General features: G+C 39.4%; 1 protein-coding gene across 1 annotated transcript; it reads left to right on the forward strand.

The window, feature by feature from the left end:
• Positions 1-540: 540 nt before the first annotated feature.
• prep (prolyl endopeptidase) lies at positions 541-12,129 on the forward strand. Its single transcript, XM_084953791.1, has 14 exons — positions 541-769; positions 1,095-1,169; positions 2,499-2,632; positions 2,749-2,879; positions 3,145-3,354; positions 5,894-6,015; positions 6,139-6,244; positions 6,369-6,560; positions 6,682-6,879; positions 7,167-7,270; positions 8,751-8,982; positions 9,369-9,500; positions 9,603-9,759; positions 11,087-12,129. Exons 1-14 carry the CDS (start codon positions 632-634, stop codon positions 11,379-11,381), a joined length of 2,226 nt encoding a protein of 741 aa, XP_084809917.1. The 5' UTR covers positions 541-631; the 3' UTR covers positions 11,382-12,129.
• Positions 12,130-17,929: the final 5,800 nt, after the last annotated feature.

Consider the following 17,929-nt stretch of genomic DNA (forward strand, 5'->3'; position numbering starts at 1 on the left):
ATATTGTGTATTCATTTCTAAATTGAAATGACTTCTACTGGCATTCCAGCTTTATTAAACTGTATTAATCTATTTTTGCAAGTAGACTGAATAAAAACTACAAAGATCAATAGCAAACACAGAATTCGAAACTGTAGATGCTGATAAGCATCTGACATTGTTTTGAATTCCTTTTAAATTTACTGTAGCAGTTTTCAAGAAGTGTTTCAAAGCTTAGCTTAGACCTTGCCATTACACACTTTATGCTTGCATGAATCCCTGGTTTAGATACAGTTAGGTACAGACTATTTAAACTATTGCATTTAATTTCTTTGTCAGTTATGTTGCTTCTTTAAAGAAGTGTGTAGGCCTACAGGGGAAAGTACTGAACCACGTAATCTCCATTTTATTTGTTTTATTGCACGTAATAGACTACATAAATGATTTCACATTAAAACCTTTTAATTGAGGTTATTAAATTCATCTTAAGTGGTTGGTTAAATCAGGTTCCAAGAATCGTCTTCTCGCTATTGGCCAACAGAGGGCGCTGTAAAACATTGGTTGACAGTCAGTGAACTCTCATGAAAGCGCTTGTTGGCTGTGTACAAGCAGCGGTATCTTTTCCACACAAAAGCTTCTGCGGTTTAAGTTTATGTTTTACAGGGCCGCGAGAGTCATTTCAAAAGCACCTTTCCAATCTCTGCGGCAGCTTTTTTGGTTACGAAATTCCCGAAAACTGACGTCCAAAATGTCCTTTCAGTATCCCCAGGCTTACCGCGACGAGTCAGTTGTAAGTAAATGTGGGTTGCTAACTAGCCTAGCGTGCTAATAAGCCGGGATGCTTAATCATCACGCGCTTTCATTCATTGAAAAGAGCGTTCGCTTTGTTAGCATGCTAGTTAGCTTAGCCATCACCGGTAAACCGAGATTGGCTATGTTGACAAAAATGCATGCATTTCAGAGATAGCCATAACTTAACTACAAGTCCAATTTTAGCCTTTCAAGATGCTACGTGATTAACTTTACTAAACACCCTGGGCTTATAACCCCGATAGCTCAACTCTGTTTTGCTTAGCTACTTCACCTTTTAATCATTCCTCTGTGGCTGGTCTCAGGTGGATGACTATCATGGCTGCAAAGTACCTGACCCTTACAGCTGGCTGGAGGACCCTGACAGTGAAAAGACACAGGTAAACTCCCCGTTACCACTCAAATCACCAGCGAATTCTGTATTTTTTACTGCCATATTTAGTTGTTGTGTCGCGTTTTGTAATTAAGAAATGTGGGCATGTGATTTGATAGTTAAGTGTTGGTATTAAATGTCACAGGCGCATTTAAAGCGTAGCATCTTTTGATTTCTTTCTTTCTTTTTTTTGCATATTTGTCATACTTACGTGTTTCAGATGAAGCACCTTTTAATATTAGTATAACCCCAGTACATATAAAATGCTTAGCCTATCAGAGGCATTATAGAACAACAATATTGGATTTTCATTTATATATTTCAGTTCTTCCATATTCATTATGGATTTCTGTGGAGAGACACTTGCTTCAAAAGCATAAACTAAGATTAAAAATTGTGTACAATCATTTACGTGTAAGTTTTGAGGACACGTTAGCATGCACTGTAATCCGTGCATATCAGAAAATTGGTGCACTGGCGTTAAAGGTTTTGTGAGTGAGAGGGATGTTATTCAGTTATGTCCAATTCGTGAAGCTGAACTTAATAAATTGTGCATAAATAATCACTATTTATTCAGGTTTGGATGTACGCGTTTGTAAAATAGTTTTATGTGTGGTCAAATCGATTTATATGTGGATTGGAACACGCATCTGTGAGACCTCAAATGTTACACACAAATTACTGTACACATTTGTAAATCATATTTTTCTCCATAGGAGTTAGGATGCCGATCGCCTGATCCCTACTTACCTGTGGCAGTTGTGGCATTGGGGTTAGGGTCAGTTTCGGGGGGTTTTCGGGTCAGGCGGATATGGCAACTTGGCCTTGCAAGACTACTTTCTAATCCCTTACTCATTACTCGTAGTTGTTTTGTTATATTTTCATGCACAAAGAATCAGTAGTCATTGGGTCTGTATGTTTTTAGTGTCTCTTGGTATATTTTAAACTTAACCTAAATTAACAGACTCCTTCAGTTCAATAGATCATGAGACATGAGAAATGAAAAATATGCAAATGTTTAACAAAATTATCTTCTCTAATTAGTATGATCTGAAAACCTAGCTTGTTTGGAGGTTTGGATAGCTTTTTTCCCTTAGTAAAAATAAGATCTTTATTTAAAAACTGTATTTTGTATTTATTCAGGTTATCGTTGATATTAAAGTTTGATCTAAAACATTTAATCATGACAAATATGGCAAAAAAAGAACTCAGGAAGAGGTGGATACTTTTTCCACAGCAAAGATATCTGCTAAATAATTATTTTCTCTTTTGAGCAGTCTGCTGAAATGATAAAGGTAAAATGTAAAGATGGTTGTATTATGCTTTCTTCCATTAGGCCTTTGTCAGTGCCCAGAACAAGCTCACTTTGCCATTTTTAGAGCACTGTGAGGTGCGAGAGCTGTTCAAAGAGCGCATGACTGAGCTGTATGACTATCCCAAGTATAGCTGTCCCTTCAAGAGAGGAAGCAGGTAAAGCTTGCTGCAACTGATTCCATAATAATATTTTTGATGTTGGATTTCAGCTTTAGTGTTAGATGACAGAGTGATTATGTGACATTCCAGTAGCTTTTCTCTTTGTTTTTTAGGTACTTTCACTTTTACAACACAGGCCTCCAGAACCAGAGTGTGATGTATGTGCAAGAGAACCTAGATGCCGAGCCCACAGTCTTCTTAGATCCAAACACATTTTCTGAGGATGGGACAGTTGCTCTGCGAGGTATCAGCCGTGGCTATTATAAAAGCAAAGTACCCATTTTACTGATATGAAAAAATATGTTGCCTGCATTTCTGGATCGTGTGCTCTTTTTAATTTTAGTAATACATTTAGTTCAAAATTGCCTTTCAAGTAATAGTTGCTTCATGTGGTAGTTTTTACTCAGTTTTGAATAAAAATCTCTACAAATATAGTGTCCTCTCTGATGTCTAAATTTTGTTAAGTTTCCTTGTTAACATTCTATTTATGTTTCTCTGATTTCTTCAAGGCTATGCATTCTCTGAGGATGGAGAGTACTTGGCATATGGCACTAGTGCCAGTGGGTCTGACTGGGTGGAGATCCGCTTTCTGCGCGTTGAGGGCGCCGTGCCTTTAGAGGACCGCCTGGAGCGAGTCAAGTTTAGTTGCATGTCCTGGACCCACGATGGGAAGGGGCTTTTTTACAACTCGTATCCTGACCAGGAGGGCAAAAGTGATGGTAAGACTGTGTTGGACAGGATTCAAACATTCTCAAATACTGTCAAAGGAGCTTGCAAAGAAAAGCGTCTGGACTTCTTTAAGTTACTTGAAGACGTTTCACCTCTCATCCGAGAAGCTTCTTCAGTTCTAAGGTCAAATGGTGGAGAGTCCCAGATATAAACCTAGTGGGAGTATCCCCCCACAGAGGGACAAAAGGACCCCCTGATGATCCTCTAATCGCCTGAGCCAAGGTGTGAAAGCGGGTGTGGGTCCCAATCAGCCAGAGTTTCGGGTGTGTTCATTGTGAAACCTGGCCCCACCTTATCATGCGAATTCCTGAGGTCAGATGGCCCAGGATGTGAGTGGGCGTTAAGGCGTCTGGGAAGGGATCTCAAAACTGGATTATAGATGGCAGAGAGTTGGTGTCGTAAACCCCCGCCTCTGTTCAAAGATGGTCGCTCACAGTGGACATAGATGGCTTCTTTCACTCCTCTTTCAAACCATCTGTCCTCTCTGTCCAAAATGTGAACATTGGCATCCTCGAAAGAGTGTCCTTTATCCTTAAGATGCAGATGGACTGCTGAGTCTTGTCCTGTGGAGGTGGCTCTTCTGTGTTGTGCCATGCGCTTGTGAAGTGGCTGTTTGGTCTCTCCAATGTAGAGGTCTGGGCATTTCTCGCTGCACTGTACAGCATACACCACATTGTTAAGTCTGTGTTTTGGCGTTTTGTCTTTCGGGTGAACCAGTTTTTGTCTGAGCGTGTTGCTGGGTCTGAAATGCACCGGGATGTCATGCTTGGAGAAAACTCTCCTAAGTTTTTCTGATACACCGGCTACATAGGGGATGACAATGTTGTTGCGTCTGTCCTTCTTATCCTCCCTCGCTGGTGTCTGGTCTTCTTTTCTGTGCCTCTTTGCTGACTTTAAGAACGCCCATTTAGGATAGCCGCACGTTTTGAGTGCTTCCTTTACATGTGTGTGTTCCTTCTTTTTTCCTTCAGGCTTAGAGGGAACATGTTCTGCCCGGTGGTGTAGGGTCCTAATTACTCCAAGTTTGTGTTCCAAAGGGTGATGGGAGTCAAAGAGGAGGTACTGGTCCGTGTGTGTGGGCTTCCGGTAAACTTCGATGTTGAGTTTGCCGTTCTCTTCAATGTGCACAGCGCAGTCCAGGAAAGGCAAACAGTTGTCCTTTGTGTCTTCCCTGGTGAACTTGATGTTTTTATCCACAGCGTTAATGTGCGCAGTGAAGGATTCCACTTCTTGTGTCTTGATTTTGACCCAGGTGTCGTCCACATATCTGTACCAGTGGCTGGGTACTCTTCCTTTGAAAGAGCCAAGAGCCTTCCTTTCCACTTCCTCCATGTAAAGGTTGGCTACAATAGGTGACACGGGGGAGCCCATGGCACAGCCATGTTTTTGTCTGTAAAAGCCTTCGTTGTATTTGAAATATGTAGTGGTGAGGCAGAGGTCTAACAGAGGTCTAAATGGGCGTTCTTAAAGTGGTGAGGCCTGTTCCATTGTTATTTCATGACAAATGAGTCAAAGTGCTGATTTTTTTGTAACATTTGTAACAACTTTTCACTGTCATCATTAGACTAAAAATCTAAAAACCAAAAATAAAGAGATCCGGGAGCTTTAGACAACAAAGTTGGATGATGACAAAATTATTTTCATGGTTTAGAAAAGTTAGTTTACACTAACACGACAAGAACACGACAAATTGTCAAGGTACAGCAGGAAATGCAGCAGTTTGCACTTTGCTATGAAGTGAAAACTGCTCATTACCGTCAAGAACAGGAAGACCAGATTATATGTTACCAGAAATCATCTAAAAGAATCTGCATTGTTCTGGGAAGGAAATAAAAAACAAACAAATTTGAACTTTTTACCAGATGATGACAAGAGAAAAGTATGGAGAAGCGTGCCACGTTACCAGTCAGACATGACTTATAATGTCAGTGGAAATGGATCACTAGTGTTTATTAATGATGTAAGTGTTGAAAGAAATAGCAGTATGAGTTGTGAAGTGTACAGGTTTATATTTGCTCAGTTTCAGCCAAATGCTACAAAACTCATAGGACAGTGCTTAAACAGTGCAAATGAATATTATCCCAAAGCATTCTGCAAAAGCAACCAAAGAGTTACTCAAGGCAAAAAATTTGGATGTTCTTAAGTGGTCAAGTCAGTAAGCTGTTGTCATTCCAATAGAGCAAAGTGCACAAATGCAGAAAGACTCACAAACAAGCACCAAATGAAGGCCTAGCAGAGCATCTCCAGGGAGGTGAACCACAGCATTTGGTGATGTTTGCCGGTTTTAGACAGTCAAAGATTGTAAATGGTTTTCATCCATGTAAAGTTACGTTTGTATGTCCAATTACTTTTGAGCCACTGTAAATGGACAATGTATTTAATGTCATAAGGTGAAATGTTTGTCATTTGTCAATATTTGTTATTTTCTGTTTATTGTTTTGAAACCTTTTGTTATCTAGTATTATAAAATTTGCACCCACTCGTAACACTCTTCGTCTTTTTGTATTCGATTTTGTTTTTTGCTTTCAGGCACTGAGACCTCCACTAACCTGCATCAGAAGTTATACTATCATGTTCTGGGGACTCCACAGTCTGAGGACGTCCTATGTGCAGAGTTTCCTGATCACCCCAAATGGATGAGTGGAGCAGAAGTATGTGTGAAGTTGTTTTGTTTTGTTTTTTTTCCCCCTCTACTGTCACGTCACCAAACTTGGACAGAATGCATGTTTTAGTTGGCATTCAGGTGCAGTTTAATGATTGCAGATGTACTGTAGGTATCAGAAGATGGGCGCTACGTGCTGCTGTCTATCAGAGAAGGTTGTGATCCTGTCAACAGACTGTGGTATTGTGACCTCAAGACCACTCCTCAGGGTATTACAGGTATTCTGTACTTGTTTCTCTTTATTTCTCAAAGTATTTTGGTACTTTAAGACAAATATTGTTCTTCTTGTAGTCTTACTCGCTTAACAGTTTGATTTTAGAACTGAAATCCTTGTTTGCTCAGGACTTTTGCCATGGGTAAAATTAATCGACAACTTTGACGCCGAGTACGAATACGTGACGAACGAGGGCACATTGTTCACCTTCAAGACCAACTTAGACGCCCCTCGTTACAGACTAATCAACATCGACTTTGCCTCTCCGGAGCAGAGCAGCTGGAAGGAGCTCCTGCCTCAACATGAGAAGGATGTCATTGGTGAGGTTCTGCAACACGTGCATGACCTTTTCCCTATAAAATATGAAGCGTTAGCAGTTTAGCCCTGTCATTAAAGGTACATTTCAATGTCATTCATTCTTTTGCCATGTCTTCCTTGCAGTGTTTGCCACCTGTACATACTCCAGCTATTTGTTCGTGTGCTTCCTCCATGATGTGAAGAATGTGTTGAAAATGTATCGTCTGAGCTCAGGAGAGGAGCTGAGGACCTTCCCTCTTGATGTTGGATCCATAGTAGGGTTCACAGGACGAAAGCGAGACTCTGAAATCTTCTATTATTTCACTTCTTTCCTATCTCCAGGTACTATAATGCAAAAATTATTATTTTTAATCAAAAAAAGCTATTTTGTTTATCAGATGCCTTGTCTCGCAATTTCTACCTGTGCAAATATTGTTGTTTAAGTGAAATAAGTCAACCTTTATGTTAAGTTTGTATAAATAAGAAACAAGTAATGCAATTTTGTTCTAATTTCTAAGTTCCACGTATTATTTCATTAAGTAAATTTGTACTGTCTTTAAGAATTCACTGATTGTGAAGTGATTTCAAAATAGTAAAGAAAATGAAACTTTTACTTTCTTTTCATCTAGCCATCATTTACCACTGTGACCTAACCAAGGAGCCCCTGCAGCCCCATATCTTCAGAGAGGTCACTGTCAAAGGCTTCAACCCCTCTGACTACCAGACCACACAGGTAACTAGAGCCTAGACTGGGATTACCAGTGTTTAAATAGGTGTGTTTCATTTCTTTTTAAAAATAGACTGTGGTAAACACATTTATTAAAAGATATCTTAACAGTTAATTATGCATAAATGCCCAACTTTAACCTAGTTTTTAAAGTACTGACCCAGCATTTATCCAAAATGACAGACATAAAACGGTGGTGTACAGGCCAGTTTGTACCCTGACAAACAAAATGAAAGGTTTTATCAATTGTCTGGCTCGAAAACAGCAAACTGTGGGCAAACTATCGGCTTAGGGTTGTTGTAGAAAAGGTGGGCTAAATCAGGTATTGGTAGCTTTTATTAACGTAAGCAGCACTCAAACTGAGCTTTCAAAGTAGTTTTTTTTAACTAGAACTGTACCCTAATAGTCAAATCATCAGATATTTGTTTCTTAGTTTAATTTTGTGATTTTTAGATGTTGTATGTTTGTAAACATGAGGCTATAAACCAAGAGAGCATGGGTGTGTTCACAGTAGTAACTGTCACATGTCAGTTCACCTTGTTATGGCAACTTTTTCTGACATTTTTTTTTTTTTAACTCTTAGTAATTTTCCTTCTTTCAAAAAAATCACCTAGACAAAGGTTTATGGAAACTACTGCCTCATGACTGTAGTTCTTTCTCACCTGCAAGGTCACTCAGAGAGTGAGGCACACCTCCATCATCAAATTGAACCAAACTGTTGAGAGTAAAGCCTTGATAATACTTGCTGCCTGGGTCTAAGTAACGTAAATTTGTTTTTAAGATGGTGAACGTGAGTGTACGTGCAGATGTGGTGCTTCTGTGGGCTCCAATGGAGTATGGAGTATTCGGAAGTATAACGGGAAGGATTGCTCGGCCGTCATAGGAGACATGAGCCCTTTCTCTTTAAATGTAGCCAAAGTAACAGCCATTAATTCTGATTTATTAAAAAAAAAAAGATTGATTGCCAGATGGAGTTGGAAGCTGGTCACCTGTGGAGAGAAATGAAAGAGAAAGAAATTTTACAATTAGTAATAAGATTTGAAGCTTTTATGTTATGATAGATGTTGTCAGTATCCCTGGGAAATGATTATGGGCCAGGAATGGATGACCTGACATAGATGATTTTATATTTAAGTGGTTCAGATTCCTGAGAAACTTGCAGTAAATTGTCCTTTAGATAGTCTAGCCTTGGCCAGACCATGTTTCACATTCTTTTTACTTCCTCTGTACATACAGTGTCCCAGAGTTAGATATATTTATATGCTTATGCTGAAAACAGTGGCCTCGAAAATAGCTCTGTAAGTGTAAAATGTTCACGATGCAGACAGGATTTTAAAAGAGCTCCTGTGTCTTCTCTTGTCTTCTGACTCAGAAACAAGGATAGACTGGTGATGCAAGCTTTACTGTTCTTTACCTTTTCGTAATTCACTTCCCATCTCCTTTTGTTTCCCTGACAATCTTTTTTTTCCCTCTCTTGTTGTCTCAGATCTTTTTTCCCTCAAAGGATGGCACTCAGATACCCATGTTCATTGTTCACAAGAAGGGCATCAAAATGGACAGCTCCCATCCCGGTTTTTTATATGGCTACGGGGGCTTTAACATCTCCATCACGCCAAGCTACAGCGTGTCCAGACTCATCTTTGTCAGACATCTGGGAGGAGTTTTAGCTGTCGCCAACATCAGAGGAGGAGGAGAATATGGGGAGACCTGGCACAAAGGTGAGGAGCTTTTGACACGTAATTATAAACATGACTACAGAGCTCAATCGCAAGGGCATGTCCAGTTTGCCCTGTTAGAAAACGCCTGTGTTTGTGTGTAGCACATACAGTAGATTGTGTCTTGTCTTTCAATAATGACAACTTTAGTTAAAAGTTTGAAATGAATATATTTGCATATTGATAGATTCTGGAGTTTTCTGTGGCTGAGGAGGCATAAATGTTGTTTTTAAGAATTTCTAACCTGACAAGCATAAAAAACCATATCACAGACACATTATTATTCAAAGCAGAATAATTTTAGATCTTTTCAAACGTGCCTGGAGGGAATCTTTTAAATATTACCAGCGCAAAGTCCTCATTTACATACTTTGTATTCTTTTTTCCAGCTGGCATGCTGGCAAATAAACAGAACTGCTTCACAGACTTCCAGTGTGCAGCTGAATATCTAATCAAGGAGGGATACACTTCTCCCTCCAAACTGACTATAAATGGAGGCTCCAATGGTGGCCTGCTTGTAGGTATGTATGCTTCCACTAAAGAACAAGATACACTAAAACAATATAATCGCAGCAAATGGATATAGATGATGACGTTTCTGAATCCTTGGTGTCCTGTCTCAGCGGCCTGTGTAAACGAGCGGCCTGAGCTGTTTGGATGTGCAGTAGCTCAGGTGGGCGTCATGGACATGCTGAAGTTCCACAAGTTCACAATCGGGCACGCCTGGACCACAGACTTTGGCTGTTCAGAAGACAAAGAGCAGTTTGAATGGCTGATCAAGTAGGTTCTCTCTGACCACAGTGTAGATTTTAATGTGAATTATAATCTGTAGGCTGCATTTACATCAGCTGCCTTTCTTTATACATTTTAATCTGAGCTTCACTGATTACATTGGCTACATGGACATAAAAAAATGTGTTCCCAGTCCCAAGTAGCTATTAGCTGAAAACCTGGCATATTTCAGCATGGTGTGCAGCATGTCCTTTAAAGAATTGAGGAAACTGGACAAGTGGAGGACAAAAGAAAAAGTTCCAGGCCTAAAACCCTGTCTGCAGCAGATAAAGTGTCTGAATGTCATTTCCTTAAGAAATGGGGATTTAAGAAGTCCAGTTGTCAAGAAGCCATTGCTAAGGAAGAGAAACAGGGAGGAGGCTGAGTTATGCCAAATTACACAAAGACTGGATTGAAGATCAGTGGTAACAGGTCTTTATGGTGTGATGAATATATACAGAGGCTGAGATGTAGTGGTTTTGAGCTACATCTCAGCCAGTGGTGTTGGTGATCTTGTCAAATTTTAAGGAATTATGAATTTGGAAAACACTGCCAGATTTTAATCCACCAGGCAATACAGTTTGGAAAGCATCTGGTTGACAGCAGCTTCATTTTTTTTAGCATTACAGTGATCCTCAACACACAGTTAATGCAGTAAAAGCATACACAAATAGAAAAATAAAAATACACCATGAAACACTGTCAGTCATGGATGGGTCTCCCCAGAACCCAGACTTTAGCATTACTGAAGCAGTGTGAGATCATCTTGAAAGAGAACAGATCAAAGATCAACATCCAAAGAAGATCTTTGAAGGATCCCGAGGACTACTAAGACATGACAAGAAATCTTTCCTAAGAGAGTTCAGGCTGTTTTGAGGAATAAAGGTGGTCATACCAAATATCGACTTTCATGCTTATTAGAATTGTACAGTCTCAGCTTTTAGCTTGTATACTGTATTCCCTTGTGTTTGTTTGCGCATTTTAATAAATAACTGAAAATCTGTGCGGTAATTTTCTTTGCAAAATATAAAGAAATAAGGATTGGCTCAAGACTCTGGCACAGTACTGTATTTTAATGAGATATCTAATTCCAGGAGTTATCCTTGTGTCTTGATTTGAGAACTGAAGCTCACAAAGAAATTCAGAACAAACAAAATGACCCGACTATTTCGTTTGTGATGTAGGATAGCAGTGTGAATATTTTAAGGTTAAACAAAATACATTTTTTACTCCAACATTATCATTGCTCTGACATTTTTATAGAGGGAATCTGCTGTTTACTTAATATTTAAACGGTTGCAGTCCTAACAAAGATCCCACTGGTCCTCTCTCGCAGATACTCCCCGCTTCATAACATCCGTGTACCAGAAGGCAATGGGGTCCAGTACCCCGCTGTGCTTTTGCTGACAGGCGACCACGATGACCGGGTAGTGCCTCTGCATTCCCTCAAGTACATCGCCACTCTGCAGCACATTGTAGGTCGCAGCCCCAAGCAGACAAATCCCCTTTTCATCCTTGTGGACACAAAGTCAGGCCACGGTGCTGGAAAGCCCACCAGCAAAGTCATTCAGGAGGTGGCTGACACTTACGCCTTCATCGCTCGCTGTCTCAACATCTCTTGGGTCAAATAACCTTCATCTACCTTTTAAAGTGTGTGGGGTTTCTCTTTTTTTCTTTTTTTAATCCTTTGGTCAAACCATATTTAGAATACCGTTAATACCAGAATACCGTTAATACCAGATGTTGACACATTGTTTATAGCACTGCTACCTTTTTTTTAACCTTTTTTTTTTGTGCTGATCTGTTTTTGTCCCTCCCCCTGTGTGAGCAGATTAGATCACAGAGTCATCAGGCTCTGCTCTGCACACAAATATAAGCCAACATGCATCTCTCACACCTAATGTGTTGTTTGTTTTGTGTAGTCACAGGGGGCTCTTTTCAAGGATGATGCAGTAATCAGCCAATCAGCCATTAAAGTCATGAGGTGAAAATAGCAAAAAGTTCATTTCAAGATTGTTCCTGCTCCCTTTGGGTGCTGCAACATGATGTGTGTGTGTGTAATTTATTTCTGGATTGTGCGCAGAATGGAGTCTGTTTGATGTCAGATGAAATCAGTACATACAAATGTTAGTGACAGTATTACACGGATGATGGTACTGCTGGTGGATGAAATGAAAACAAATGCAAAAAAAAAAATCGGTTGTTTCCATGGGAAAGTGTGTGTGTGTGTGTGTGTGTGTGTGTCAGTAAGTAAATGTCAGTCCTTACATTAATTTCAGACTGATGATTTCTACCTCTTGACTTGTGCTGATTGTTTTCCTTTTCAAAGGGAACAAAACACAATGCCACAAATACAATAAATAACTTTTTCAACAGTGACTCATCGGGATCTTTTATTATTTGTGTATGTTAACAGCTATGCACCTTCATGTAGTAAATAAAATTACACTAGGGTAACAGCTCAGGATAAAAATATATGAAATTTGATTGTCCAAATTGAGGAATAATTCTCCGATCCAAAGTGGCAAGTTTGAGTGAAACAAATGAAGGCAGTGAGTAAAAAAATCTTTTATTTGAGATAATCTTGGACAAAGACAGAAATATTTTGCTTTCTATTAAAAAATATAATGAAATAAGCGAGTCGAGAACCTGGGATATGAATCGGTCTGTTGTTCCCTTTCACAGACAAAGAGCAAGTCAGGGCGTCTAGATCTAATCTTGAGTTCATGTGTGGTCTTCCACCAGGGGGCAGTCACGCTGAAAGTGAACAACGGGTATAGCAGCAAGCACAAAATGAGGGTGGTCTCACAGAGGGAGCCATGAGGATTAATAAACGTACATGTTTCATGTTCAAAAACCTCTCCGATGTCCCACTTTTGGTTTTCATAAGCATAATCAGTCACACCTGAAACTTTTATAATCATCTCAAACATTCATCATCATCCAGCTGACTTTCTGTGACCGCGCCTTTAATGAACAATACATTACAAAATAGCAAGAAGTTGAGCTTCATGATGACTCTTTCATCATTTATGGGTTATATTTTTATTTTTTTATTTTTTAAATGTTTAAATGCATATGAGTTAATATGAAAACATGCACAAATTTCCAAATTTCTTTTATCTAAATTCAAACTGGTGTGCACCATTACATTACATTTTTCACAACATTCAAATAAACTGATATCAAATTAGAAAAACGTCTATTAGAAGTGAAGTCAAAAAAATTAAACAAATTCAAATGCTTTGCAAAAATGTCAGTTTCAGATAAACATAAATTAGATAAACATAAATCTGAAGACAGAAAAAATGACAGTTTATATGTTTCATTTCTATTATTTAAAACACCCAATAAACATTAAAGATGGACATGAAAAAACTCGTGGTTTCAGATTCAGATCATTTTGAATGTAATTGAATGAAACGTGCTCAGTGTTCCAGCAAAACCAAATTACTCGTCATGTTATGAAACTAAAACAGTCGTGAAATCTGACGCCAAGAAGATTCAATTTTTCTTTTAAGTTTTGAGAATGTTTTCTGACACAACACTTCAACACTGACTCGCTTTACTTAAAACCAAATTATACTGCCTGTCTTAATACTTTAACATCTGTTCCAGCTCCCCAACAACTTTGGGTGACAAAGATCGGCTAGTGCCTCTGCATTTCTATTTAACCTATTTAACTTTAGGTCAAATAACTGGAAGAATGAACAGCTACATTGACTGAATAACAACCAGAGCCAGATATAGGCCATGCGCAATAGAATGAAACGAGCTAGTTGACCAAACTTATCAAAAATGTCAAAAACAAATAAATCCCAGTCGTTACAAATAACTTTGTCAGCACTCAATGCCTCATCTAAGGTTTGGCCCCCCCTTTTAATCACCTCCCAGCCAATTTAGATTGAATGCGCACGCGTCCACATACACCCGCGTGGGAAATCAGAGGATACTGGACCACCAGATGGCGCATAAAACCCCGTGAAATCCTGCTGCCTGCCTACATGTAGACTGGTGTGTCAGTGAACTCATCCTAGTGGTAAACTTCACAAAAGAAAAAAACACCCTCACTGTTTCACTTGTCTGCGCTGAAGCTGGCGGGTCATCACACACAAAGAAAGTGGTTTATAGGATTAGCCCATGCATGACCTACATTATAATATTATGTTAAAACATCCTATTATAAGTTGGCTTTAGGTGGAAATAACCATCACATGTGGCAATAATCTTATCAACTTATGTCTAGTGAAAGCGGTGAAAAAGATCCTCATTTCTGATTGGCTGACACATTCAAAGACATTATAACGCGCCCGATGAACACACACCTGTGATTATAAGCATTAACGCTTATAATCATAAGCATTAACGCTTATAATCACATATAATCATTTAATAGTTGCGAATGTAGCTTTTTGTATCTATCTATCTATCTATCTATCTATCTATCTATCTATCTATCTATCTATCTATCTATCTATCTATCATTTTTCTCTGTCTCAGTGTGAGGTACATTAATAACAGTGAAGTTGACTGTCTTTATCAAACCGATGGATGGCGCTATTTATTCAATCCCACCCCCCACTTCTCAGTTACCAGTCGCTGATCTGGAACCAGCCAAGCTGCGCTATTCAACAAGGATATGAAGCTGAAAGAGTCAACAGCAGACATCAGATCAGTGAGGAAAGTTTGGGGTTCCTGAAGGAGAGGATACATTATAGTAGGCTAATAAAAATTTTGGGGTGTCTTCTGTATGATCGCTTCACGGGTGATTGGAGTGAATATTTATGGTAATCTTGTAAGGAAAATTAATTTGAGCTTACTGAGTGGTGGGTAGGTCTTTTAAACGGGCTGGGTGGGGGATGTTAAGTATGGATCTTCATCAACAAGAGAAAGAGAGGGAGAGAGGTGGGGATGGTTGGGAGCATGTTGGGGGGAGGTCATAGATGCCGCATGGTTAGAAGAGCAGTGATAAAGCTCAGAAGATCTCGCATACCAACGACGCATCTGCATCTTTTCTACTGGAAGACTTGTTTGTGGGGAAACCCCACATTTGCAGCTAAAATGCTAGCACTAATTCAATTTTTAGACCTGGCTTGTGGAGGGTAGATATGAGATTGAGCCGTCAGTGCCTTTGAGCTTGAGCAGCCTTTTGTGAGAAGTTGGGAAATGAAGTGAGAGAGAGAGAGAGAGAAATCACCTTTGGAGCAGTTCAGAGGATGTTTTTTTCGGATCTGTGCCACAGCCTCAAAGGAATCTGTTGGTTCAGTTTAAAACAAATCAGTCTGTCTCTCACGCTGCTGCAGCTTATGTTACAGAGTCACTATAAAATATTCATCCATGGAAAATCTCTTTGATTCCAGACGGTCACTTGGCTTCATGCGCCATGCAGGTTAAAGTCAGTTGAAACATGTAACTCAAACTAGAGCGTCGGGAGACCTGATGTCCAGCAGGCTGATCTCTACTTCACCCTACATTTGCTCTATCAAAGGAACACCGGGAGAAACGCTTGGTCTGCCTGTGCCATCTCATTCATTCACGGCGAGAGAGGGAGGGAAAAAAGGGAGCATGTCCACTTCCTCCTCTACCTCTTTTACAGGTGAGTGCGCTGAATTTTACCAACATTTTCCCCCTATTTCCTCCAGCTTAAATCCACCCTCCTCAAGAAAAGCCTTGATTGAGACTGGCTCACCTATGTGCTGAACCCCCCCCCCACACACACACACACTACCATTCCCTGACCTGAAATGACCGACGTTACCCACCGTGAAGACTTGATGGATTGGTTCTTTAATCAAACGTAATCAAAACCGATTTGACGCTAAAGATGCGCACAAATGCGCCCAAAAGATTGCTTATCGTTTTGTTTTAAGGGAAATTACGCATTACACAGTTATTTGTATAACTACAACTGGAAGTCTTTAAAGGGAACTTTCCCCAATACACAGGGGAAACCGGAAAAACAGCAATTAAGCAAACGAGATCCATCATCACAGGATCTCTGTTAACCACTTTAAGCTTTATATTATGATATTTAAGGAGTATTAGCGTTGGTTTAGCAGATCTATCGATTACATTGTGGGTGGATGCTCAGCTTCTCCATTTGTTTGACTAAAACTTCAGAAGGTTCAGTGAATCCTGGAGCAAGAAAAAAACAGTCATACTGACCCGCTGAAGCCCCGCAGAACAACACGGCAAAGTAATCCAAAAATAAATTGGAAGAATGCGATATAGATGCGTGGCCCCATTGTGCGCAGTTTTTGGCGCACCGGCGGTACAAGCGCTTCTTCTCTAACCTCCCCCCTCTCCTCGCGCTCTCTCTGACGTCACTGATATTTCATTCAGATATTTTCACCCTGTTTACTCCCGGTGCAGGAGCCTTGGCCGGATGGTTAGACTACCACTACGTGATTTACCGCCCATAAAGTTTACTTTCGTCGCTTTTCTTTCTCTTCCTCCCTCAGAAGTAAACGGGAAATTCATCTCCTGAGACCAAAAGGTAAAAGAAAAAAAAATATGGCTGTTGGAAGTGTATCAAATTGAAAGTCGCCCTAAAATGCCTCCAGTGAACAAATATCCAATCCTAATTTAAATGGAACGGGGTTTTTAAAAAATCGTATTTTACGAACTGAAGCATGAAAAACGAAGGGAAAGTTTTTGAGTTGCCCCTGTGCTCAAGTATGAACCACACAATACGCGTGTGCTTTTCTGTGCTGTGTGAATATTTTTTTTCGTTGAGTCTAAATATTTGTTAACGAAATCTGTGAAGAAAACAGAGGAAAATATTCGATGAATGGATGAGAAAAAAAAAATCAATTCTTCTTTGTCTGCAGAGAGTCACCAACATCCAGGGATGGCAATTAAAGTGAGCTGTGCTTCGAATTTGAAACTAGATGAAAAAATTAGAAAAAAAAAATGTCATTTCTTGGCGTGTTTTTTCTTCTTCTCTTAAAACACTCCATAAGCATATAGTCTTCAGGTCCTAAAAATAACCCTGAGGGGAGATGACCCCGCTCTGCCAACACTGTTTATCCATCCTTCTAAACGATAGAGAAAAGTGAAGGATTGGTAGCTGGAATGCATGAGGTAAACGACAAAAAACAACCCCCTCCTCACAAAAAAAGAAAAAGAGAAAAGAGAGAGGGACTCAATGAACCCTTTGAACTGCATTGACAGCAATGCAGGGTAAAATGCAAGTTTCCTCTGGGAGCCTACTTGGTGAAGAGTGGGGGTTGGGTGAGGTTAGCTGGGGAGAGGGAGTTCAAAGTCTGCACAGAAAGTTGGTATTCAAACAACTCAGGAATCTGCATGTGCTCATAAATATATAGTTCATCTAAGACAACTGAAGATCTAAATGAGCCACTGCACTGATCTTTCCTTGCAGGCTTAAAAATAAAGAGCAATACAGATGAATTAACATTTGAACAGGTTTTAAAAGATGGCTTATAAAAGATACATTTAAACAGAATATGTACTGGTGTGTGACTTCCACTTGGTTTTCACTAAACCCCCAAAACACAATTAAATGAAAAAATTCTCTCTTTATTTAAAAAAGAAAACAAAATGCTCTTAAGATCCTATAGTTTGCAGCTTGGATGCACACATTTCTTTCCACTGATTAGAGCTATTAACTGAGAAAATAAAGCAACAAGAACAATAAATAAAACAAGGCTAATCCATTAAAAATATTACATTTGTTTTATTAAATATATCTATGCAAATCTTATCAATAAGCCAAATAAAACAAACCCAAGACACAGCTTCTCAATTCTACACCTGAAATTATTGCAGGCCTTACAGAGATTCATATTATGCCAATTGTTTTTCTGCTCTCATGATAAATTTGTACTCGTAGTGCTGAACATCATATATAAATTGTACCATATTGAATTGGACTGTACTGAAAATAAATGAAGCCTCATTTGTATGATGTTGCATTGTCTCACAGAGACTATTGTGACATTCAAATTGGAACAAAAACCTTAGATGCACTTCTCCAAAACAGCTTATATTTATATGATGCAAATGTTTTACATCACCCCTCTCATCGCTAGTTGTGATGAAAGAATAAAAACCATTCAGCTACTCACACATCTTAAAAATCAGGCAGTTCAACAAAGCGCTCCACAGAACAGGTGGGGATTAGATCGATATAAAGATACAGCATGTATGGAAACAGCTT

Source organism: Perissodus microlepis, chromosome 15 (genome assembly GCF_051167445.1).
Source record: "Perissodus microlepis isolate ML-2025 ecotype Zambia chromosome 15, ASM5116744v1, whole genome shotgun sequence".
In the NCBI taxonomy this organism is placed as follows: domain Eukaryota; kingdom Metazoa; phylum Chordata; class Actinopteri; order Cichliformes; family Cichlidae; genus Perissodus; species Perissodus microlepis.

Coding starts and splice junctions, on each gene's coding strand:
- prep (XM_084953791.1), top strand. CDS start 632: ATGTTTTACAGGGCCGCGAGAGTCATTTCAAAAGCACCTTTCCAATCT. Junction 1,170..2,498: donor CTGACAGTGAAAAGACACAG/GTAAACTCCCCG, acceptor TTCTTCCATTAG/GCCTTTGTCAGTGCCCAGAA. Junction 2,633..2,748: donor CCCTTCAAGAGAGGAAGCAG/GTAAAGCTTGCT, acceptor TTTGTTTTTTAG/GTACTTTCACTTTTACAACA.